This window comes from Argiope bruennichi, chromosome 9 (genome assembly GCF_947563725.1).
Source record: "Argiope bruennichi chromosome 9, qqArgBrue1.1, whole genome shotgun sequence".
Lineage (NCBI taxonomy): Eukaryota > Metazoa > Arthropoda > Arachnida > Araneae > Araneidae > Argiope > Argiope bruennichi.
Window position 1 is genome coordinate 92,109,311 of NC_079159.1, and position 27,061 is coordinate 92,136,371.

The window sequence follows — 27,061 nt, forward strand, 5'->3', positions numbered from 1 at the left end:
CTCAAATACCATTTAAATGTTCCAGTGTCAGTCTTTAACAATCCTATTAGCACAGAATTCCAATAATATCGTGGAAATATCATACAAATTCTTAAGATATTGTAAAAGGGACATCTCATATTTATTCTCAGATAATTTATTATATTCTGCCGTGCACAATATAGAAAATGCTTAATTATTTCACTTTTAAACAAGAATAAGTACATTTGTTAGCTTATTTCAACAAACTGTTTTTGAAATAAAAAAGAATAAAAATCGATGACTTCATTCAACGATGAAGCTATTTTTTTTTCAATTTCAATTTATGTAATAAGAATAAATTTTAAATTGCGTTTTTTTATATATATATACATACTTCTGGCCATCTGCTGAAGCTCATTTCTGGAAAATTCAGTTTTTCATACTCGTAGTGAGGAATGGCATGCCAGAGTCCTATAGCAGATGCAACGACTAGGCCTAAAATGACAGAAGAGGAAGTAAAGATTTAGTAATAACAAATTGAATTAAAGAAAACATACTCAAAAAATACAATAAAATTTCTTTTAAAAAGCAAGAATTAGTAGTACAGAGTATAAACAACATTATATATAAATGATATTTATTAATCTAATTTAAATCTTAATTGATTTCCTAATTTTTATCTTAAATTAGTCCATATTACTTTATTCTAAAGTGTTCTCTTATTTCCTTATCCAAACACACAGACGCATGTATATATATATATATATATATTGCAATTTCTAATGCTCCGACCGAAGGGATAAAAATTGCTTACATCTACGCTCTTCATTTAAAGATACCTATGATTCCCTTTCTTAAACCGGCTTGTTTCAAAGAAATCTGTATCAGATCAAAATCTCATAGTAAAATCATTGAAGGGAAAAATTTGTCTCTTTTGCTCTTGCAGTGTGATGTGAATTATCATCGATCTTCTTCTCCTGGTACAAATTATGACTCCCGTGCAGAATAGATTGAAGTTAATTCCAAAAGTCTCATCTTTATATACATCTATAATTCAAATAAGTTTTTCGAATATATTGCGAATTGCAAATATGTTTTAACCGCTTAGCTGTTTTGCCCGTATGCCATACGTGCATCGACTTATCGAATTTTAATAGTTGTAAGCAAAAGCTAAACCATTCATAACGATTATAATTCAATATTAAAATTACTTTCAATACACATATATGTCAAGTATTCAATGGATTTCCATTTGAATCAAAATAAGAAAATATTCCCAATATAGAAGGTGTCATCTTGTTAGATAGTAAAGAAAATAAACAGTTAAGTGGTTAAGGAAGAATCTTGCTCCAGAGACGTTTCAGACTGGAAAAGAATTTGAAGTAAAACTAAAATTTAGAAGCAAAAATTTGAAGTTTGAAAACGCAGTATAATACTGATTCAGAGTCTTTCTGAAGGTGCAAAAGTTTAATAAGAAGATATATAGAGATGATTAAAATCAAAGCGATTTCAAGAATAAAACCCTGCAGAAAAATTATATATAAATTAATTACTTTTATCTCAATCAAGCTTCATGATTTCAATAAAAAAATAAAATAAAAAAAAACAGCGGGATTGATTTCCTAAAATTTTCTCGCAAACTCTCTAATGAAAGTGTTAACCCCTTCCCCTCTCCATACATAAAATTAAGAATCTTGGAAAAATTGCGAATGTCTTGCATGTTAGACAATAGAAAATATTGATCTTTAGCGTGCACCTAGCATTTTTACAGAATATCATGTGAGCAGTGGCGATTTTTTTTTAGCCTTCTTTTCCGACCGCTTAAACCGAAAACTTGACAAATAACTACAATAATAGTCACAATATCACATATAAAAATTATATTTATTTAAGTCACAGCGTTTTTGAGCATTGCGTTTACTTGTATGTGAGAGTACTAACTAAATGGCGCTCACTTCTTTGGTGGATTTAACTCAAAATTTGATAAAAAATCTACATTTTAGATAATAAATCTGGATTTTGAATTTTATTTATTTAGTTCCTTACATTTTGCAGTTGTTCTGTTCATTTATACAAGAATCTTTGAACATTTCCTCTGAGCTGATTTCGTTCAAATTTTGATAGAAAATCCATAAATTTGGTGTAAAAACCGTTTATCAAATTTCATCTGTCTAGCTCAAAAGGATTTTTGAATTATCGTGTTCACAGATGCTCAGATAGACAAATATAATAATTTTTTAAACACTGGTTAGGTCTAAAACGTGGCGAATCGTTAAAATATCTATTTTAAATTTTGTAACGATTACAATATTTTCTCTTTGTATCTATACTACTATTATAAATATGAAAGTTTGGATGGATGGATGGATGTTGTTAGTCAATCACGCCAGAACGGCTGAACAGAATAGGATGAAATTTAGCTGAGAGATAGATTATAGTCTGGAATAGGACATATGCTACTATTTATTCCGTTTAATTGAGTGGTTAATTGTTTATTAATTAAAAACTAACTTTCCCGCCAAAAATCGCCAAATGAGTAAAGCTTCAGGGTTTTTTTGTTTTTTTTTCCCACGCCAATGAAATTTGACTTAACATGATTTTGACTATTATTATTTAAAACGATTCTGTTTATTTTCTTAGTGTTCGATACATTTAAAATTAAACATTGTTAATTAATTGATCTTTCGGATTCATTCTGAAGTACTTTTGAATTAAAATAAAACAGAATAAAGGAAATTAAAATTTTATAATCTATATTGCGTTACCCCACCTGGTGTAGAAAATTCATACATTTGTGTTGCCCAATTGGCTTTGAAAATCCACGCATGCGCAGGAGTAACAAAAGATAAAGCCATAGATGCTATAAATTTCAATCTATTTCCACGCGTACGAAGTCGCGGGTAAAAGCTAGTATTTCATATATGAGAAAGTAAGAAACATTAACTAAACATTTGTTTGCGATGCAATGACTCGAGATATCCAGAAATGTTTTTCAACCTTTCAAATATTTGTTGCTGACTCATGACAACCAGTCTTCAACTGAGAGAGAATATCCAGTCTCTTCTGATCTGATGGTCATCTTACTAAGCCAGACGACACGAACAATTATCTCAACTTTTAACATATCTTTAACTATTAGACCAATTCAAGCATTAAGTTGAAGCAGGGAAATGGCATTTCCTGTGCTGAAAAAATTTTGTAAGTGTTATTGAAATAAATATATGAATCACTTCGTGTACACGCGTGTGACCGTGAACGATACAAATCATGCTTTATTCACAAATTTTAAAAAAATAACAACACTCATTCATCTTTCTAAAGTTATCTTTCTGACAAGTACACACCTTCGCTGGAGCTCATGCAGAAAATTTAAAATTTCAAAGAAAAACAACAGCGGAAGATTTCCGTCTGGTGAATGGGATGACTGAAGAAGAAGACTTCACGGTTTGCGGTCGTTCGTGCCTAGAAAGTGAATCGCACATGAAATCTGTACGGAGAAGTGAGATGAGATGACCCACATCTTCGGCCATTCGACTGTCCGATCTCGGGAAAGTCGAACAAATGTGTTCTTTTTTTCTCGTTGCAGTTCCTGATTTATAGAGAGTACGATGAATATAGAATTAGGATTTTCCCTTTTTGCTCTTTTGTCCTAAATACCTGTTTTCTTGCCCGAGGGAAATCAAGACTTCTGTTTTTATTACTCCATCTGAAATTACTCTGGTTGTATTTTTAGGCAATGAAGATACAAACAGTAAAGTAACTGGGATTTAAGTTTTAATATATTTGCTGCCATGATTCACACCTGATAATCGAATCATCAATATATATAATTGTTCACAGCCGTCTGTAATGCCGAATGAAGAATATTCTCCTCCCATTTAGTCTGTGATATTATCGGAAACGTAAATCCCAACTTCTATTTTAGCATCAAGAAAATCGGCTAGATTTTTTTTAATGCGTAAATTGACTGATTTATCTAAGCACGAATAAAGCTAAGCATGAATAAAAATTAGCTATGATATCGCAAACTTTTCATTCTATTTACACTTTGAATGCTGGATTTCAGCAAAGGTAATTGAGCTTCAATCTGCAATTTTATGATGATTCATTGTATTCTCATTTCAAGGCTAGTTTGCGGAAATTGTTAATATTTTTTTTCAGTATTTTTTTCTTAATTATTCTTTTTTCTTATATCTGGCACTGCATTTTTTTTCTTGTTAGTGGATAATTTTATGTTTCAATTCGATTTTAATCATTAGTTTTGATTTGAGTATTCATAAATGTTATGCATAGAGAAGATCCCAATTGTTCGATAGGAGAAACAAAGCCAAATGGCGTTTAATCAGAACCCAGATGTTATTAAGAAGCAGTCCGTTTAGACGAGCATATATTATCATCTATATAACCAGATTACTTTTTTTAAAGTGTTAGAAAGTAGGGATCAGTTAATTAGATGATTAGGTAAATTTAGACACTCAGTCGCGCGGCAATCAACGAAGAAAGTTAAGAATAAAGAAAAACTTTAAAAAAACCGTAAACTGATGTTATTTGAAAATAGCATAAAATCATTATTTTCTTTTTCATGATGTGATGCCAGAACAATTTCAATAATTTATTGATAGAAAATGAATAGAAATTCGTGAAAATATTTTTTTTTTAAATTTAAATAATTTTCCTATCAAATAGGTAACAAGTAAAAGGAGTGCAAAGAAATAAAATCGAAAATAAATAATTAAAATTTTTAATTTTACAGTTTCTGAAATTTTTTTCTTTTTTATTATTACATATGAAAGCATGTTGTAATAAATGATCTTTAAATTCATTAAAAGTGTCTTATTAAAAACATTAAAATATTTCCATGTTATTTATTTATTTATTTATCTTTTTACTTAAAGATTGCATTTTCTCAAAAACTTCATCAAATGAACAATTGTGATAAACTTCATCTAATGAACAATTTAGTTTAGTTACATTAACGCCCCGTTTTAAAGCAACACAAGGGCTATTTTGGGAAGGATCTCATAATTTTGAACAGCGGTCAGATGACGAGGACGATACCTGAGCTGGAATCCTCTTCTCCAAACTTCCACATCACACCAGAGGGTATCTAATGAACAAATCCAATGTCATTGACTACCAAGTTTTACATCATCACAGAATTGTAATAAGCTTCTTAATTACTGTACAAGTGATCTCACATTCTAGCAGAAAACTGGCCACCATTTTAACTAGGTTGAGGATTGGTAAAACACGATTCACTCATCGAAGTTTGTTGATGGGAGAACCAATATCATTTTGCCCAATTTGTAATAGTCCTATGCCAGCCTTACACATTCTTGTGGAATGTCCACGGATTTCTTCACAAAATCTTACTTTTTTTTTTAGAAATCTCATTTTGATTTAGGCGAAGTGTTTTCCAAAACTCCTCGTGTAAACCTTTTTAGTTTTCTAAAAAATATTGAATTTTATAATCATATGTAAACATTAGCCGTGCTTTTTAATACTATTCCATACCTTACATCCTTTTTGCACTTTTTCATGACTCACTTTTTTTACACTTTCAAACCTTTGAAAGTGTACTGTTTTTTTAAATAGTTTATTATAAACTGATATAAATATTCTAATTCCATGAGTGTGGCTTAGCTTAGCCAAAAAATGGCTTTTGTGTCATAAAACACGAATTTAAACTCAAACTTTACAACGTAAAATCAGAAATTCATAAATTTTTACAAGTTGAAAAAATTATGTATGTGTATTTTTATATATTAGAAAATTAAATCTTATTTGATGATGTAATTAATTAATTAAAAATGTTTAATCGAAAAGACTTCCATAGTAGATCTAGACTTATGGCATAAAAACATTTTCTAAAGGAAAAAATAGGCAATGGAATTTTTTGTACATAAACTGGTGGTAATCATGTCACCTAGTTCATTAACCTGGTAATGAAAGCTATGTATTTTTCGGGATTATTTAAATGTCATTCAGTCACTGTGGATACCGAGAGCTAAAAAGATATTAATTAATAAGTCGATGTACTTATTACACACCATTATGAAATGTCTTAATTTGTCAAATAATTGTTAACTAACCGAATTAATTAAAATCGTAGCCGCTCTTGTAATACTAACTATAACTGACGATGATGACGTCAGAGACAGCGCCCTCTGAAGTCTTTTGGCTCTATGACTCAGTTCAGATCTAGCGATGGCATGTGCTGCATGCTTTGACTTATGCCCTTATATAAATATCTTAAAATTATTCCTAAATTGTCTATGTGTAATGTAACCTGTAAATAAATAACTGTTACACTAATTCGGACTTTTTAGAACGAACCCACGAAATAAAAATTTTTCTAAGAAGCTTTTCTTAAATCAGTTTCAATCCCGAAAATATTTTAATATACCATTGCAAGTAAAAAATATGGCATTTCAAAAGGTAAATACACATTTATTAATGCAGTCTCAAAAATACATTTATTCCTTTGTTGAAGAATTTGTTTTCTTAATCGCCTTCAAAGACAGTAATTAGATAAGAATTCATTTTCTTGATTTCAGTTTAAGAATTACGATCGTACGACTGTAATGTGCCTTGTTAATTAAAGCTTCATGGAAAAAAATATTGAAAAAAAAAATAAGTGAAAAAAATATTCTTTTTCGAATTCTTACCCTGTCATTGCTCCTAAAGAGACTACGTCAACATTTAACGCACGCATTTTTTCCCTAACTGTTTTGACGATGTTAATTAGGATCAAATGTAAATATTTTTCCTTTCTGTACTGTATTTTAAACAACTTCCTTGAATGGAGCAGGTGATAATATTCCATCATTAATCCGAAACAAATAATTAAAATAATGATTCGGTTAGTGTCGGCAAATATTTTCCTTCCATATTCAATTTGGGATTTTAAACATTTCCTGAAATTACTTAAAGTTGCAGAAAATCCGATTTAATAAACAATGAATTAATTAAAATTTGAAATGTAAATGAATTTTGATATAAAGAAGCATTGTACTTACGAAATAATTTTTTAAATATTTTCCTTTAATATAAGTTGTGTAATAATCTTAATTTGAATAAATAAATAAATTATTTTTTCAACAGGCATTAATTTGTTAAAAAATCGTTTGGAAGATATTAATTGGTCGATTTGATTTTTAAAAATTAAAGGAAATTCGGACCTCTTGATCAAAATATCTAGTGTAATAAGGTTTTTTAATTTGATTCGTCTATTTTTATTTTATTTTTAAGAATTACTTTTAATACAATAGTGATAAGGTGTACATAACAAAAACTGTTTATTTTATATAGTTTTTTATATACATATTATGAATATGTACGTATAAATCCAGTAATTAAAACTAAAAAAATGTTGTAATAAAACTTACTTCAAAATATTTTTACAGATTTATTAAAAATAGAGAAAAATTATATAGAAATAAAATTGACATTATAGGAAAATCCTTTTTATTTAAAAATAATATAAAAATGTTTTTATGCTATAATATGTTGCGATGTTAGTAAAGAAAAATTAATTTTTAATTAATTTTTTATTTAAAAAAACTAATTGTTGAGAAACGAGGCTCTTGATAACTTCAGAATGAGGTAGATGAAAATAGTAGACGATTTTCAGGAATACTTATTTAATTATTCCATATTTTACAAGACAAAACAAACATGAAAAATACAAGACATTCTCTTAAAATACCATCTAATAATGAGCCTCAAGAAGGATCAAAGTAAATATACCTTGATGTTAATAACGTAGCGCCATCTGTTGTATCAGAAAAAAAAGGTAATAGAGTTATGTAACCGTTACATAATTAAAATTATAAAAATAAAAAAAAGAACTGTCTTAATGAACACCCATTTTCAAAAAGTATTACGGGCTAATTTGGTAGCTCTAAGTCAAAATTGTGATTTTATAACATTTCGAGCAATTTTTTTTTATCATGCATTTCTCAAATAACAAATAATAATAATATAAACACACACATATTTTAAAAAATTCCATAAAAAGATGAGATTAATTATTTCCGTATGAATAAATTTTACAAAAAGATAATTGAATAAACTTTCGAATGGAAGTATGAGTTATTAATTATCTGAAGTTTTTCTTTTCAATCTGAAGAACAATAGAAAAACTGCGATTATAATTTGTTTAAGTAGTTATGTTTTTTAATTTTAAAAAAAAGTGTTTTATTTAAGATAGTAGAATGGAATTCGATGGTTTGACATTTTTTTTTAGATAACCCATGTAAATAAAGATAAATAAACTTCCATGTTCCACTAACTGGTTTTGTCTGTACTAAACATTTATTATCAAAAGTGTTTACGCTTCGAACCGATTTTTTTTTCGAACAAAAAATATCTCATAATATTCCTGCAACTGAAACCGTCGCTTCTACAATAAAAAGAAATTTTCAGTGCAAATATCACTGGCATTCAAGAATCGGGATTTTTACCATTGATTATTTTGTACGATATTTTTAAAATATTGATTTTTAGTTTCTCGTATACGAAGTGTAGAGAAAGTATTTTAATCATAAAAAAAATTCGAACTCGAGATTTTGTCGAATTTCCATGTTTTAAACCTCCCTGGGTTCGAAAAACACATTTCTGGAAAATGTTCTGTCTGTGTCTCTTGACAAAAATAATTTTTATAAAAAACGCTTTGGGCTAGACAGATGAAATTTGGTATATGATCTTTAAACCAAATTTGTAGATTTCTATCAAATTTTGAACAAAATCTATTCTGAGGAAGTCTATCTATCCGGCTTTTCGAATATAAGTTAATATGATAAATACAAAAAGAGGAGAGCTAGGTGGATAAAATTTGATACACACATTTAACTTTTGTAGAGTAGATACTTCAAATTTTGAGCCAATAAGGAGTTGAATGTCTGTCAGTCTGTACTTTCAGAAGCATGTAAAGGCAGTAACTCGAAAACGCATTTACTTAATCTATCAAATTTTGTGGTTGGTATTTAGTTTTGTGTCAAATTTTGGTTTCAATCGGTTAGGCAAAAAACGCTCATCGATTATTAAACCAACTAAAACACAAATCCATCTTTATAAAAGTATGTGCAAGACAGTTTTAGAGAGAATACTCCCGCTGGTTAAAATAAAGCATGAGCTGCTAATATCTTAACACTTTCATAAGCTTTAATAAAAGATTAAATGACCATGCAAAAATATAATTGCTGAGTAATATTTGATATTCACTCAAATCTGAGTAAAAGTGAGTTTTTTTTAAACATCACAAAAAAATGGCATTCTACTAAAATTGTAAAGATTTTTCCTTTGTCGCATAGGAAGTATACAAAATAAGAATGTTGTTGTATTCATCATAAAATTCATATTTGAGATTTTGGCGAATCTTTATGCTCCAGAACTCCTAAAATTAAAAACAAAGACAAAAAACATGTTTCTGTTATTATGTTTCTCTGTTTATGAGCACGATAATTCAAAATGCTTTGAGCTAGATGGATAAGATTTGGTATATGGACAACACAAAATCTGAAGATTTCTACTAAATTAAGCAAGATTAGCAAGATTTCTACTAAATTAAGGAAATTAGAAGATTTCTACTAAAGCAAATTAAGAGGTAGTCTGGCTTTCCATATGCCTTGGTATAAAAGAACACAATTATTACGAAGTATAAAGAGCTGGATAGATAAAATTTGGAATATAGATTTAACATCTAAAATGTATGTTATTTTCAATCAAAAAAATGTATGTTATACGTATCAAATTTTGAGCCAGCCAAATTCGATAAGAGTTTGACCTTTGTCGTTATGTACTTTCGCATGCGTGTAAACACATTAACTTGGAAACACGATTATTTAAATATATGAAATTTGATATGCGATCATCTGACTATAATTGTCGTTCTAAGTCAAATTTTGCTGCAATAAAAAGATGTCCAAAATACATATTCGATTTTTCTGGCACAAAATTGCCAAAGATCGTAATTTAGATTCTGTAAAAAAAAAAAAAAAAAAAATCTAGATTCATGCCAAAAATCGATAATTCGTAGTACGAATATCGTTTGCAAATGCCGTGCAAGGAATTCACGACCCCATAATTTTATGCGAGAAGTGAGAATAACGATTTTTTAAAAGAAAGCTTTGATGAGAGATTTTGAAGTCACTCTCATCGGTTTCTATTATGTTGCTAACTGCCTTCCAAAAATTTAACAAAGAAAATAATATTTTTTTTCTAAGACTTTAGGATTAAAAAATGTGTGTCAAAAAAAGGAAGAGTTAAAAAAGAGAAAGAGGCAGATCTTTTTCCCACTTATTTTTAGACTTTTTGAAGAAATTTTATTATACTTTTAACACACATAGTCAGCTTCTTGACCCGCCAACTTATTTAACCTCTTAAATCGATGACACATTCTATTTGGGACATTTATTTTTATATCAATCCGTTTACGATTTCAAAGGATATCCGGCATGCCACAAGATGATAGTAATAAAAAGTATAGTTCATTTTTACTCAATTAAACGGAAAGTTCCAGTTATACCAATCCATATGCATACTATTAAGGCGGTGGCTTTATAAATCTAGTGAGAGTGGTCTTTCTAAAACTTTCTCGCCTTTTCTCTAATAAAAATGTTATTTCCTCCGAACTGTTGTCCTTGGACAAAGCCGTGTATTTCACAAGTGCTCAGATTTTTATTTTCAGAATCTCGAATATGAACATTTTGTACATTATAGTATAGTGAGGAAAACCTGTATTCATTTTGGACTCCTTTTTGTGGCTATTTGGTTTGGCATAGACCTGCAATTGTAATAATAAGATCTTATACCAAATTTAAATTACTTAAGTCGTTGCATTTTTGTGTTATTGTATTTACACGTATACGAAAACACAGATCGACAAATGGACATTTCTTAGACGAATTAAATTGAAAATTTGATACAGATGTACATTTTGGACATTAAAAAAATTTTAAATAATAAAAAATAGAAGTACCAAATTTCATCCACAGTGCGTTTAATGTTTCACACTTACCATGCTTACTACCACTCAGACAGACAGACAGACTTCCTGCGAGTGAATTTTGTTCAAAATGTGGCAGAAATCCATAAATATGGTGTAATGACCACATACAAAATTTTATCTTTCAATTCAAAATGCTTTTGAATTATTGTATTCACAAATAGATGTAATTCAAAAAATGCATTGATCGGATTCAAGAGGGTGTGAAACATGGAAATTCGTTAAAATCTTCATGTCGATTTTTTTTTATTTACAATATTTTTTCTTTGTATATACATCATTCACAAGAAAACAAACAAAAAGAAAAATCATATTTTCGTAATCAGGGGACAAAAATGACACCATAGACTGATTTTGGACTGTAAAGTAGACATTAAAACTAAAAAAATAAGGACGTTTTATGTGATCAACTAATATGTAACTGATATTTTAATACCAGCGTTTTTTTAATAGTTACATTTGTATTTTTAATATTTATAATTCATTTTTCTCGGAAGACTTGCCTGATTGAGAATTATGCATATTTTTGGTTGTCTAATCTTAATCTTTCTAATTTTTGATTACGGGGGCCACTCAAAACGACTTGTATGCTCTGCAAATGTGGGTAATTTCATCAATTAAATAGCGTTATTTGTAGTGCAGGTATTATTATTAAAATAACCGTAATATAACTTGTTCCAAGAAAACATATTTTGCAAAGTTTGGAATAAAAGAAGCAAAATTGTAAACAATTACTTTTTTATTGTAAAATCAACAAAATGAATTGCAATTATTAAAAATTCATTTAAGTGTTAAAATGGAAACCCAGCTGCTCAAAATTGAATTCTGTGCGAAAATGTTCACTAAATCATTCATTCGTCTCAATTACACAAACCGTTCCTTTATTTAGTTTTTATATCTATTTTATTGCTCAAATGTAGCTTGCAGCACCACTTTCGACCTTGGTGATTGAAATATTTATTCCCATTAATAAATAGATTCACCATGGTCTAAATAATTTGTATACAAATGGCGTTGCGTTTTTCTCGATACCTTCTTTGTAACTGAGAGCTTTAACCATTTGCTTTTAAATAAGTGATACTAATACAATATTTATTAGTATCAAACGTATTCAAATGATTTTTTGTCGTGCAAATTACTATTGCTTTATTTTAATTACAGTTTTGCACATTAAAAATTCTAAAATTAGATACACAAAATGGATACATCGAAAAATTGGATATTTGATGTTTTAAAATGTTTTGAACTAAAATTAATAAAGATTTGTTCACGGTGACATACAAATAGAATATCAAACCCAATGATCATCGAGAAAAAAAAATTATAAAATTAAATAAAACATTTTTTTTTACCTGCTAATAATTGAAGTAATCCTGTGGCTATAATGTTACTGTGCGACCGTCTCCAGCAACCTACAAGACCTGGAAATGCTGACAATGTAGAAAACAGGAATGATACAATGAACAGAGCAACTACAGATCTTGCCATGTCTGTAAAAAAGGAATCAAACCAAATTATTTTATTTTAAGTAAGTAAAATATAAAAATATTTTTAATAAAAAATGTCTTTATCACTGCATTAAAATGGCAAAATAATTTTTTTTATCAAAAAAATGTGAAAAAATTCAAACAAAAATCGAAAAAGTGTGAGCTTTAGATAGAAAAGGGGCCACCATGACCTAGTGGGAAGGTCTCGGCTTCGGAACAGGAGGGTTTGAGGTTTAAGGCCCGATTCTACCGAAAAAGCGTCGTGCAAGCGACGCTGTACACGCTAAATCTGCCGCAATCAGATGCCCTCCAGCTGGTGTGATGTGGAAGTTTGGAGAGGGAAGGGAGTACCAGCTCCAGTGTCGTCCTCGTCATCTGACCGTGTTTTCAAAATAACGAGGCCCATTCCAAATAGCCTTAGTGTTGTTTAAAAATAGAACGTTAATGTAACTAAACTTCAGATAGAAATGCTTTAAGTAAACCGAAATCATAATCAGTTTTAGAATATTTTTAATATTAATATAATGAAAGTTTGAGTTTTGTGTGTTTGTGGATTTAAGACTTTTAAAATTTTTGTTTTGACTTCCATATTTTCGATAAAAAATTATTTTTCTTTTTAGTGTAGTACTGATAAAAGTGATCTTTTATACATATTTTCTAGATTTAAGCCTTTATTTTTTATAATATTCATTATATTTGAAATAAAAACGTAAAACATCTATATCGATAATCAAACGCTGTTTTTTTTTTTTTTTTAAAGCTTCAATCCATATTCTCAACAGCATATAAAATTTTATCATGACCAAACTAACTCCTGCTAACATTCCAAATTTCTAAGAATTAATATTCTAATTTGCACCTGATCTATGTAATTAATATTCCATTAAAATATTAAATATTTTAATTTGCATTAGAAATTAATTCTAAGGATAAATATTTGAGCTTTTATTTTATCATCAAAAACATGGATGTCAAAATAAAATCATAAAATCCTAAGGTTCTAAGAGAAATACTCTTAGTAAATTTAATTTTTAATAAATGTCTGAAACTTGTTCCTCATATTTTCATTATGTTTTAATTTCTTTATACTCTTGCTAGATAAAAATATTTTATCTCCTGTTCTCTACGAAACTAATAAAAGCATGTTTTGAGATATTTCATTTTTGATATTTTCTGTTTTTTAGTCGTTGATATATTTATTAATTCATAATTATAGACATAATTTAAAAACTAATATTTCTGAAACAGAATAATAGATGGCGCCAGGTCTTTTAAATTTTAAATAATTTAGCCTCTTAACTGTCTTGCATCTCCGTTACAGAAGCATCAAATTATTGATTTTTTTTATTTATAAATTAATTAAATCATTCACAGGTACTATAGTTCTGTACAAAAATTACACATAATTCTGAAACACCTCACATATTCTATGCATTCTTAATTGAATCATGAATAGAACATTCCCAAAGCAAAATTTATATAGAATATTCAACTGACATAATAGAACTTTTGGGGACAGAACATTCCTGGAACATGTTTAATTAAATAGAAGTGAAAATAAAACAATTGAGATAAGTGTAAGATAACTAATAATTATTTTCTCATAAATACAGGAAGTTAATATTAATTAGGTTATTTATCAGCTTTCCTATTACAAGGAGATTAAAAACTTGTCTGCTCAGAGAATATAAGCCTTTCTTCTTTTCTAAACATCAATGCATATGCATATCATTTAAGAAACAACGCAGAATTAATTTCGTTTTCTTTTCGTAATCCTAATTATATTCTTATAAGCTGTTTTTTTAATCTGAAGGAATTAACTTTTACTATTCAAAAATAATTTTCTTTTTAATAATTTTAAATCTTTTAAACCAGATATTAAATGTAAGAAAGTAATCAAATCCAATTTCTTTATTTATTAATGTTAAAAATTCCCTTTATCGTTCCAAAAATAAAAGGTCCTATGCTAATTTTCATTTTCTAAAATTCTTAGTGATAAATCTATTTATTATGTATCTAATTGTCTAATCCATAGAGCTGATATATAAATATATAGCTGATATATATATATCAGTATCTCTATGGTCTAATCCAACTATTTATTTTATACTATCCGTCTTCGACGACGAACTGGTTTGCTGGAAATATTAACTCTGTTTTATTTCAATTAAGTTTCTTATGTTGTTCGTGATTCCTTCGGCGAAATATTTTTAAGCATCAAATTGTGACAGATATTAAAACCATTTTATTTTAATTGTCTTGCACCTGTTTTGTTCTTTGTGTACGTGAACCTTTCGATTTGAATCCAATCACATTACATTAAAAATTTGAGGTCAATCAATTTAAAATTACACGTCATTGTTTGTAATGTTAATTAATTTTCTGATTCTTCATGTAAATTGCACGAATAATTAGCAAAAGCCTCCTTTCTTGGAGTTATTAAAAATTGATGAAAACGATTTGAATTATATCGCAACAATGAAAACTATTGCTAAAAATTATAATTTCAAAATAATATATATATTTTAATTATTAAAACTTAAAAAAAAATATTGTATGACAGTTAAAATGGTACCATTAAAACACAATTTTTAAATTTGGAAATAATATAAAAATCGGACATTGTGTAATAATGCTTTCGACAATTAAATGCAAAATAATGAAGGTTGTTTCCATATAAAGTATTTATTACGAATAATAAAATTCAGTGGGAAAAAATTACTTTAATATTTTCTTATTCAGGTACTTATTTTATCAATAGATTTTAAGACTTAAAGGAAATATAAATTTAAAGGAACATGAATTTAAAAAGTTGCTAGTTATTCATTGAACAATCAATGTAAAAGCAGAGCAATATTGGAAATAAATAAATTTTTGGTAAATTCGTAATTGACAGGAACGCAATAAAAAGTCGAATTAACCGAAAAATTCGATTTTAGAAAAATTGGGTTTAATAATGATTACAGTAAAAGGAAATGATAATTTCTAAATTAAAAATAAATGTATTTATTTTTAATATGAAAATTTTAATAAATGATATGTAATAAATAAATATTTCGCAAAATTTTTAATAAAGTGTTTATAACTAAAATTAAAACATTTAATAAATAACTAAGAAGTTTTAATAAACAAACTACACATAATCGTATTTTATTCAACATTTGTAAGATAAAATTTCAAAAAAATAGCATAATGAACAATTAATGCTTTCATATTTTTAATTTCTTTTTGATAGATATATCACACACCAATAAAGTATACAAGTGAAATGAGGACTTAAAAAAATTGTTAATTTATGATCATCAAACATTTAATTAAAAAAATATATAAGAAATTTTTAAAAATAACTATTTTTATTATTTACATTGAATAAACCAAAATGCATCAGCATTATAGATGTTATCAATATTATATTAACGAGGAATTCAAGAAACCATACAAAAACTTTTTAAATCACAGTGAAATTCGAATTTTTTTATAAAAAGTTTGTATTAGCCAAAATACACTGCTCTGAAATACTGGTCTGCTCATATATTTATAATAAGAATAATATAAAATGAGTAAAATTTATATACTTACGAAGTCGCATCCATCTTTGGTCAGTAAATGTGTCAGAAATGCCATTGTCGTTTATGTAATAGTCGATATTTATGCATTGAGTTTGAACAGGGGACATATACGTTTGAACTGAAAGAGAAAAATAATTATTTATTAGATTCTCAACATATTATTAAAAAATAACTAATTATCAAAAATATTAATAAATCAGTTTAATCATTAAAAATCAAAAGCATTAATAAACATTTGTATTTTATCGTTTGGCTGTTAATAAATCAGTTAAAATAAAATCATCAATAATTTCCCAAATATATGAAATATTATTTTTGAAAATTTTAAGGGATTAAATTCTTTTTTATTCTTCCTTTTTCAAGAATTAATTTTGAAATAGTTTATTTTATGACTTAAATGCAGAATATAAAGTTTGAACAAAATTTAGTTTTCACATTAAACACATTTATTTATTATTATACACATCATTTGACTCAGAGTTACCAAATTTGGTAAATGTATAACCTTGGAGAGCTGGAATGTGCACCTCAGAGCGATTTTTTTTGAAATTTCAATTACAATTTTTAAATAGTTAAAAGTGGCATTTTTCCGCGATAATTTCCGAAAATATTATTCCACGAAAATGGTTTTTACACTATTTCAAGATAAAATTTGCCTTTTTAATGATATCATTTTAATATTTGTGATAAATTTTTTGCATTGTAGCAGTTTTATTTTTTTTTTCTAATTGTCAACAATAGTTTAAACTGTCACACTAAAATTCAAACTGTTTTCATTGTTCTATTAAATATTGAACTGCGTGATTTTCCTCCATTTTGAAAGCTAAAGAAAAAGGATTCTGTTTAATATCTATGTAATTTAGAAGGCAAATAAAAGAGTAAAGTTGAAATAATACGAAATTTAGAAGATGAGCAGGATATTCACGTTCTTAATAGTGCTATGATCCTATGAATTGTCTATTCTAGAAAAGTTTATGTGCACAATAAACAGATCTAAAGTAAGACAATTTAAAAAGTGAGACTCCAATACCAGACTATTTGGTGAAATCATGGATATGAATTTATATTTAAATGATTTATCTGAAATGAAATATAACAACCGAATTGGACGAACCAGCTGGTCACCTTAAGCCATAAGTAATAAATAAATAGTTATTGGTAAAGTTTTAAAGATAAGAAAAATTAGACTAAAGCAAATTTTTAGCACTTTGAGTGAATTAAAGATATATTGCAATGTGAAACTTCTTGACCAGTTTATAAAAATAAGGAATGCATCGAACAAAACATTCAAATTGCCTACATACGTCACTGATGAGATTGCGGCTAAAAATTAGTAAAGAAAATCCCAATTCTAAACCAAAAGTTCAATTCTCTGGAATTACTATGGAAGGAAATAAAAGAATAGCATCTTCATTATATATCTAGTGTAGAAAAAAAATGAATAAATACAATGAATAAAAGATTTGTCCTCTTATCCAATAGACTACGCAGAATCAAAATATTCCTGTAATATGGAGAAACCATTGCTTTCGCATGCTCTTGTATTTTACGATGAGCACCTGCGTGTGTGTGAGGGGGGGGTACCTCATAAAAAAGCCGAATCAATGTCAAAAACACAGTGAAAGATGAACCTTCTAAAAAGGTCAAGGGCACCACCGCAAATAGGTCGCGGCTGGCTGCACATACGCCTTCTCTACATCTCCTACTTCAAGCTTTTTTTCTCTCCTACCCCCACCCGTCTTTTCTTTTTTTTCTTTTTCTTTTTCTTATACCTCTAACACACCATTTGGCTTTGAAATGAAGCCATTTAGATGATCAAGTAACATAGCAATAAAAAACAATAATAGAAAAGTGTTTTTTATCATTGTTTTCTTTTCTTTCTTTCTTTATTATTTTCTTAAATCATTTTTAGGAATTTCCGGAATGCATTTGCGTTTAAATTGATATCGTTTGGTGTAAGATCGATCCCATATTTCACTTATTTTATTGAGATTGTGCTGTATTTACAGATTTCTATCAAATTTTGAGAAAAGTCTGTTCAGAGAAAGTCCGTCTGAATCATTTAACACGATTATTACAAAACGAAGAGAGCTAGATAGATGGGATTTGGTACACAGATTTAACATCTATAGTGCAGATATCTATAAAAAAAATAAGACAAAACACAGTCTGTAAAAATTAATTTAGAAAACAGCTTGTGCTATGTAGAACATATTTACTTTCTCGTATCCGTAATATACAGAAAATATAGTAATCCAAAACATTTGACGAGAATCCATGTTTTAGATCTCCCTAAGTTCAAAAAACACATTTTTGGGAAAATATTCGCCTGCCTGTCTGTGACAAAGATAACTCGAAAACGCTTTGTGCTAGACTGTTGAAATTTGGTATACGGTTTTTATACCCAAATTTGCAGATTTACAGCAAATTTTGAGAAAAATTTCTTCAGAGGACTTTCGTCTGTCTGGCTATTCGAATATAACACGATAATTACAAAACGAAGAGAGCTAGATAGATAAAATTCGGCACACATATTTAATATCTATGGCGCAGACACCTGTCAGATTTTGAGCCAAATCTAACTACGGGTTGACTGTCTGTCGGTCTACTTTTAGAAACATATAAACGTGATAATTCAAAAAAAGAATGGCTTAAATATATCAAATTTGATATGGAATTTGGTGACTACAAGTGCAGTTTTGTGTCAAATTTTGGTTTCAATCGGTTGGGAAAAAACTTCCAATGATTATTACGTCTACTAAATACAATTCCACCTTTATTAGAGAGTGTGCGAGAAAGTTTTGAAGAGACCACAACCACTGGTTAAAATAAACTACAAGCTGTTAACATCTTAATGCTTTCATATGGTTTAATAAAAGTTTAAATGATTATGCAAAGTTACAGTTACAGAGCAATATTTGATATTCAGTCAAATCTGAATAAAAGAGAGTTTTTTTTTTTTTTTTTTGTTTTTTTTTTTTTTGTTTTGTTTTTTTAAAGCTTAAGAAAAAATGGTATTCAACGAAAATTGTCAAGATTTTTATTTTCTCATATACACGATAATTCAAAGACGTCAAGGTACACATGTACCAAATTTGGTAGCTGTAGGTCAAACGGTCTGGCCTGTAGAGCGCTAACACACACACACACATTGAGCTTTATTTAAGTATAGATATAGATTATGCGAGAACGTTTTGGGGAGACAATTCAAACTGGTTTTACATTCAGAGAAAATTTTAAATATTTTAGAAAAGGCCATTTGAAGAAATCTAACCTAAAGTAATTTGACAACTCATTAGAAATTTGAGCGCATATGCCACAACGAAAATACCTATTTAACAAGCAACAAATAAATTTTAAACTTTCTCTTATATGAAATTTGCAGAGGGAAAGTAATGGGATAAAAACATTCGATCTCGAGATTTGACGAATTTCCAAGTTTTAGATTTCCCTATGTCCGGAAAAACACATTTCTGGAATTATGGCTGTCCGAACCTCATAAACGCCTTGAGCTAGAAGGATGAAATTTGGTATATAGTCTTTACACCAAATTTATAGGCTTCTATTAAATTTTAAACGTAATCCATTCAGAAGCAAGTCCGTCTATATTTTAATCCGAATTTATGTTAATACGATAACCACAAAAGGAAGAGGGCTAGATGGTTGAAATTTGGTACATAGAATTAATATTTAAAGTGCAGATACCTATCAAATTTGTCCAAAGATTTACCTCTGTCTATCAGTTATTTCAAAAGTTTGTAAACGCGGTAATTTAAAAAAATGAGTTACGTGTATGAAATTTGGTATATGATACAATTATAGCTTCGTATTTAATTTTGATTACAATCAATCGGGAAAGAGGCATTCAAAATACACATTTGGTATTCTGGTGCTCGTGTTACCGCATCATAGTAATGAATCGCCAAAGATCGCACTCTAATAGCTCTTTCGTAACTAATGTTTATAATACATGCAGCTTATAATACAAATGTACATTTATTAGATTGCTACAAGAAAGTGTTGGAACGATTACTCCCGTCAGTTTATTATAAAATGGGTTCTTTAGTATAATTTAAGAACTAAATCTAATTTTCTTTTGTGATACAAGCGCAAATGTGGTAATAGGGAAAGTGTAAGGGGGAGGGATGGGCTAAGTTATAATTTTTTTTCTCTAGGATCCGGTTCTGCACCTTGATATCTTTCACATATGTGAAGTAATGAAATTGGCTTTTACTTAAGTTTGTACTTCCAAAATTTCGAAAAAAAAAAAAATCTTTAGTCGGCACTTTTCTTTATTCAGAATTATATTGACTTAACTGGTGGCTGGTACGTTAAAAATGTAAGTGAATTTTCCTCTTACCCACGAAGAAATTTCTTTAATTCTTTTTGGAATTAAGATAATGGCGGAAATATTTAATCCTAAATTCACTGTTTTAGAGAAAGTGTGAAGATATATAGTAGCGAGTATATAAAACGAAATAGACGATAGTAGCTTCGCCTCTAGAACTGAAACTGAATAAATCTAATAAATTTCAATAAATATCAGAAAAATTTATTATTATCTTATTGAAAGAAACTAATAACTGCCTACAAATGAATTTATTTCTTTACTTCTAGTATAAAAAAGAACAGATTTCTTATGTTTTGTATTTCAAAGCTCCTCATATTCAATTTTTGATAATATATAGAAGAAGGCATAATTTTCATTTCCATTTTGATAAATAAACAGTAGAAGTCGAATAATTAAAACATATTTTAATAATTAATTACCTGAAGTAAATATTAACAATTACGAAATTAATTATTTTCTTGTTATAAGGAAATTAAAATGATGACGATGATGAAATTTGATATTTTAAATTCTATTTTTCCTACCGATGTAGCAACAAAAATAGTAATTAAACTAGCCTACACTTAAAAAATTCCAAGGGCCTTCACCTCAAGGTTCAGTTAATGGACAGTTAGTGTAAAAAAAGAATGCCAAAAATTAATGATCTTCCATTTATTAGCATTGCAATTATCGCATTCTTAGATCCATCACATATTTAGGTATTATTTCTTTCAATTTGCTCGGCACTCACTGAGTGGAAGAAAATAACAGATGCTTCCTTTCATTAAAACAACCGAGAAAGCGAGACGCGTCTGTAAAATTTCCATTGTCAAGCAGTTGTTATTGTTCGCTTCTTCCGGTACCACTGACTTCCAAGAATGCCATTTTTCTTTTATTTATTTATATGCTTTCTGTTTTGATCAGCGTATTGCATTCTATTTCAAGAACAGCTGCCATCTCAGCTGCAAAAATAAATTATAAAGACATCTAGAATCCTTCTTTTTTTTTTATTATTATTATTCTGTTTCATTATTTTGCGATGAAAATACATGTGAATACTTATTTCCAAATATTTTATATTTTAAGATAAAGAAGAAAATGTCTTTACAAGTTGTACTAAAGAAATAATCCCTGTTTTATTTCGGTTAATATACAAAACATTGATTCCATTGCAAAAAGTTTTCGAAGCATTAATTAGAAATAGAAAAAATTATAATTATAATGACTTTTATTGCTTTCTTTTTTTAAATTTATTTATATGCTTTCTGTTTTAAGCAGCGTATTGCATTCTATTTCAAGAACAGTTGCCATCTCCGAAGAGAAAATAACTTATAAAGAAATCTGGTATCCTTCTATTGTTTTAAATTCTGTTTCATTATTTTGTGATGGTAAAACGTGTGTGAATACTTATTTTCCAAATATTTTATATTTTAAGTTTAAGTGGAAAACATCTTTATAAGTTGTATTAAAGAAATAATCCATGTTTTATTTCAGTTAATACACGAAATATTGATTCAATCTCAAATATTGTTCCAAAGCAATAATTAAAAAATTATCCTTTTAATGACTTATTATTGCTTTCTTTTTCTTTTATATATTTATATGCTTTCTGTTTGGATTGGCGTATTGCATTCTATTTTTCAAGAATAGTTGTCATCTTCGAAGCAAAAACGAGTTATAAAGAAATCTGGAATCCTTCTTTTTTTTTTTTTTTATTCTGCTTCATTATTTTGCTATGACAAAATGTACGAATGTTTATTTTCCACATATTTTATATTTTAAGATTAAGATTAAAACACTTTTATAAGAGTGAAATAATCCCTGTTTTATTCCAGTTGATGTACAAAACGTTAATTCAATTGCAAAAAAAACTTTTTCGAAGCAATAATTAAAAAAAAGAAAATACAATAACTATAATAAATTTTTATTTCTTCCTTTTTCGCTTAAATTCTACATTAAAAAAAATGCTTTGATTTTACTTTGTATTCATTTTGCTTTCAAAAACAAGGGAAACTTATATCCTTCTTTGGCAGTTACAAGTTGATTAGAATTGAAATACCAAATCGAAAATGAATTTTTTATTTCTTGCATTTTATTTACATTGTTAATTATATTCCATGAATAAAAAAAAATTATCTATAAGAGGTCTACAAATTATATCTATCTTCAAAAGTGTTTGGTTTTTAAAATGCATACATTAGTACAAAATACGAGCATTTACTATGCTATAGATCTATTAGAATTCATATTCGATTAAATCCAATTTATAATTACCTGATTTTACAAACTCTATTTATAATTACTTGATTTTATTTTTTTCCTGAATTCAAATATTTCTTTAATTGAGTTACATGTATGCATTTTACATTTCCTTGAAATGCTTGTCAAAAATCTCACTCAAGCAAGCGAAACCTTTGCTCGAAAGAAAGAGTGTGATTTTCAAAATGATAAAGCAAAACCTATGAATATATGATTTGGGTGGAGTTCATCTATTACACAACATTTATTCTAAATATTGTAGAATATAAACCAATCTACAAAAAGGCTTCTTTGTGAACCAGTCTAATCCAACAAAAAAAAGTGCCGACACCAAAATTTGAAATAAATAAATAAGAAGAAAATGCTTAGTAAAATGCACGAATAAACAACAGTTTCATGAAATTATTTTTTAAACCATACAAATGAATATATGATAAAGTATAAAAAATAAAGCAAATGAGAAAAGGCAAAATATAATTTTTATTCAAATATTAATTTGAGTTGTTTTTATTTTTATTTTTAAATCTAAACTGAAATTTCTAAATTTTGATTTTTCAACTTTTCCTATGCTTGTGTTTTCATTTTTATTTTTAAATCTAAACTGAGATTTCTAAATTTTGATTTTTCAACTTTTTCGATGCTTGTGATATTTCAATTTGATAGATTTTAAACACTTAACCATTCTTCTTTCGAATTAATTTTTATTGACTAAATCTCTCTTACATTTCCGAGACTTTTATATACGTAGTATATTTTTTTTCCATAGCCTGAAATATACACTGTAACAATTCCAGCCCGATGCATGCATATAGCATCTAGCGAGAAATTTTGAAAAATCATGTAGTTTTGAAAATAAAGCTTTTATTATCACACAATAAAGTATAAAGTAAGTATAAAAATAATTATAAGCCCATATTTTGTTATTAATTCGGGCAAATTTTTTTTCAAGCTGATGTATACCATTTTGAGTTATTTGGGACATTTGTTTGCTAATGGATTCTAAAATCCTCCGCGCTTTTGCGCATGCGTTAGGATGAGTTTAATTAGACAAAATAAGGGTAAAAGGAAAGATGAAAGGAGATGTTTACATTTAACAATAAAGTAAATTCCGGAATTTCTCACATAGCCACCCCTTTAGTGTGTGGAATCGTCGAAAAGGGGTCGTTTCAGGATACTGAAATGAACAATAATAATTCTTCGTAAGATTAAAAATAGAGAATTTCTCGGAGATTAATACTTAATAGCTTGTAAATAATTCATTTAATTTCATTGATTTTCATAAATTGTTTATTGTACAAGGTTTTAAATACGACATAAGTAAAAAGCGGGATTAACCCGGTAAATTAAAGACATCTGGTCACTTCCGATAAGCGCATCTTTTAAATGAATCATTTCTGAAACATTTAATGTTTCACTGACCGAGTAAATTAGGGACACCTGGTCACTTTCAATAAGCGCATCTTTTAAATGAACCATTTCTGAAACTTTTAATATTTCGTGCATCGGTTTGGATATGATTCACCATTAAAAGTAAAAAAGGATTTCTGTTTTATCTCATTACTGCTCTCATGAAAATCTCATTATTTATGAGAATGTAGTACATGAATAATAGAACCGTGAGAAAATCCTGTAAAAACACGAACATATCAATTGAAGTGGATGTCAGAGGCTTTCTCGCCTTTCACTAATGCCTCAATGAGGAATGAATACTTCTCTTTTGGAATGAATACAGCAACCTCGATTGCTGGCCTCCATTTAGTGCCTTTCACATTCACTTGTGAATAAGTTATTGCCCCACAACTAACTCATTTTCCTGGTTGTGAAGCCTGCACTTCATTAAGAAGTAAGTCGGAGATTGGTTCAACTGTTAATTAACAGCGATGAAATATTAGGGCGATGGATGGATGCTTGAAATGTAATAAATGCAGAGCAAATGGTACATTTTTTTGCTCCTGTTTGATAGATTTTTATTTTATAATCTGCTTTGAATTTATTGCTTTTGCATGCTTTCCAGAAAACTACCCGTTTTCTTAAGCTTCAAACTATAGCTTGCAGAGCATCTTAAATTCTTAAAACTAAAATAATACTCCAAGCAATTTAGAATTCCATCGGCTTGTTTATTCTTTCAACATAACAACGTATCTTACAAACATTGCCAGATTCCAAAAGGTTTACAATTGATCATCAGCTATTATACAAAAAACAAACGAAATAATATTAACAAAATATGTTTATCAAAGAAAAAATTGTTTGCTTTTACTTTTTAATAATATTTTAACAAAATAAAAATGGTAGTAGTTATAAAATGTCTGAAAAGAAATCGTCTGCTAAATGTCGATTAACAGATTTAGATTATGATATTTACCGAACAACTGCTTTATAAATATCTTAGTGAGCCAGACTTTTTAGATAGAAAGATTACCACCTCTATATATTTATCTTAACTGATAATAAAGAAGTGAGTGCATATAGGATTGGATGATACTGTATCAATTTGATACCTTATATCAGCTATGTAATATCAAATATAAAAAAAAACCTATACAAATTAAGAATATTTGCTACTTGGTATTGGCTTTCGAACACGATTGATAATCTCCTTGACTTCATTCGCTTTCATTCTCCTATTAATTATTTATTAACAAATATATTTAAAAACCTGTTGTTGGTAAAGGGATTGGTTGTCAAGTGTATCAAACGTAAAAGTGTCAGATATAATTGAGCATTAGTATCTATCTGTACCTGATACTGCAAAACCGGGTATCAATTTATCTTGAACTGATGTAAGTGCGAGACCCGATAACCATCGAATTCCTGGTTTCATTCCGAAAGGAGTAGCCGGTTACTAGCTGTACCAGATAAAGTCGTGCATCCTATCAATCTGTACTCGATGCAGAGAAACCTGATATCAATCCAAGCCTAGTATGTGCATTGATGTGTATGTTGACTTAGAGCAAACAAATGTGTCGGATATGTACTGTTAGTCGTACAAAGCCGAGGATATATGAGCTAGTGAACAATAAATGTGTCAACTTTCGTAATAATTTAAAATAAGCCAGCAAGTTTTATTTAATTAACTTTCTTTTAGCTCGACAGCTCGCAATTTCAATTCGAATGCATTGGAATATGTTGTATGAGAGCGACTTCAAATCCTGGTAGCAAATTAAATTGTTCAAAAATGCCGAACCCAGTCCTATCAGTGTTATTATCATTACATAACTCTATTGAGCTGGCAACACGTAGGATGCTGCGCCACGCCTGTTACAGTCAAAGAAGGTTCCAACACGCTGCAATCATCGTATAGCATTATATATATATATATATATATATATATATATATATATATATATATATATTTAGTTTTTACTAAAAGCTATCCGACCAAATTAAAAATGTATATTTAATATACAACTAGTGATTAAGAAAGCACTAGATGTTGCAAGCAGTATTTCCATACTAATTTAAATACTTAGAGGCATTTGGGAAGCCAAATAAAAGCCTTTTATGAGAATAACTGGAATTAAATTATTCAACCACCTGCAAGATGATTAAAAATAAAGGGGCAGGTGAAAACGATATTATCAAAGTTGATTTAGACAACTACATCATGGACCAATGACAATTTCTTTATTTCTTTATTATAAATTTCCAAATTACCATTTAAAGATTAAATTTTCTCAGATTTCATTTCATATCATAGAAAAACATAGAAATACTTTATTTACGCTATTATTTTAACAATATGTGAATAATTATTTTTTCTTTACTATTGATACCTTCGGAAACAAAACAAGTAACCTAAAAATGATATTACAGGAAAGAGGTTTTTAAAAAATTCAAACAAATTAATTTTTTTGACTGAAAAATATCCATTTATCTACCAAGGATTAAAAATATATTCATCTTGAATTGTAAAATGTTGCTATGAATTCAGAAAAGGTTTCTCTGTTCTATAACTAAGTGAAAAGTCACCGAGAATTATTAATTAGAATTCTGAAGTCACAACTACAAAGAAGTGCTACAGTTACTTTTGCAATTATAGTAAAGCGTGCTTCTACAAAAGCAATTCGAAGAATACTACAAAGGATCTATTTTCAATAATCGAGTAACCAGAAAGAAATCTTTCTTCTCTACTATAAATTTTGAAAAATGGGACACACTTGCCAAAAACATTATTTCTATAAATCTTAAGACTTCTTGAATTAAGTCATATTCAGTATAAAAAGATAAAATTAGAACTGAATGGCCGATATTATGTTTGATGGAAGCTTAATTATGAGCATGATTCTGAAGCACCTTCAAATCCTCAAGTATGGAGGGGATACGATTTTTGTAAGGATTTATATGTCCGGAACAGATGTACATTTAATTTTTATTGTTGATATCATAGATAAAATGAAATATTTCGATGCATTAAAAAATAATTTAAAATACAGATATTAAATAT

At 28.2% G+C, this 27,061-nt stretch overlaps 1 protein-coding gene across 1 annotated transcript in view; it reads right to left on the reverse strand.

Moving 5' to 3' along the window:
- The window catches only part of LOC129985325 (claudin domain-containing protein 1-like), a 58,798-nt gene that overhangs the window by 2,933 nt on the left and 28,804 nt on the right, over positions 1-27,061 (reverse strand). The window contains exons 2-4 of the mRNA XM_056095309.1: positions 16,036-16,143; positions 12,322-12,459; positions 356-456 (exon numbers count right to left, since the gene is read on the reverse strand). Of these exons, the coding sequence (XP_055951284.1) occupies positions 356-456; positions 12,322-12,459; positions 16,036-16,143 (347 nt within the window). The remainder of the gene's footprint in view (positions 1-355; positions 457-12,321; positions 12,460-16,035; positions 16,144-27,061) is intronic.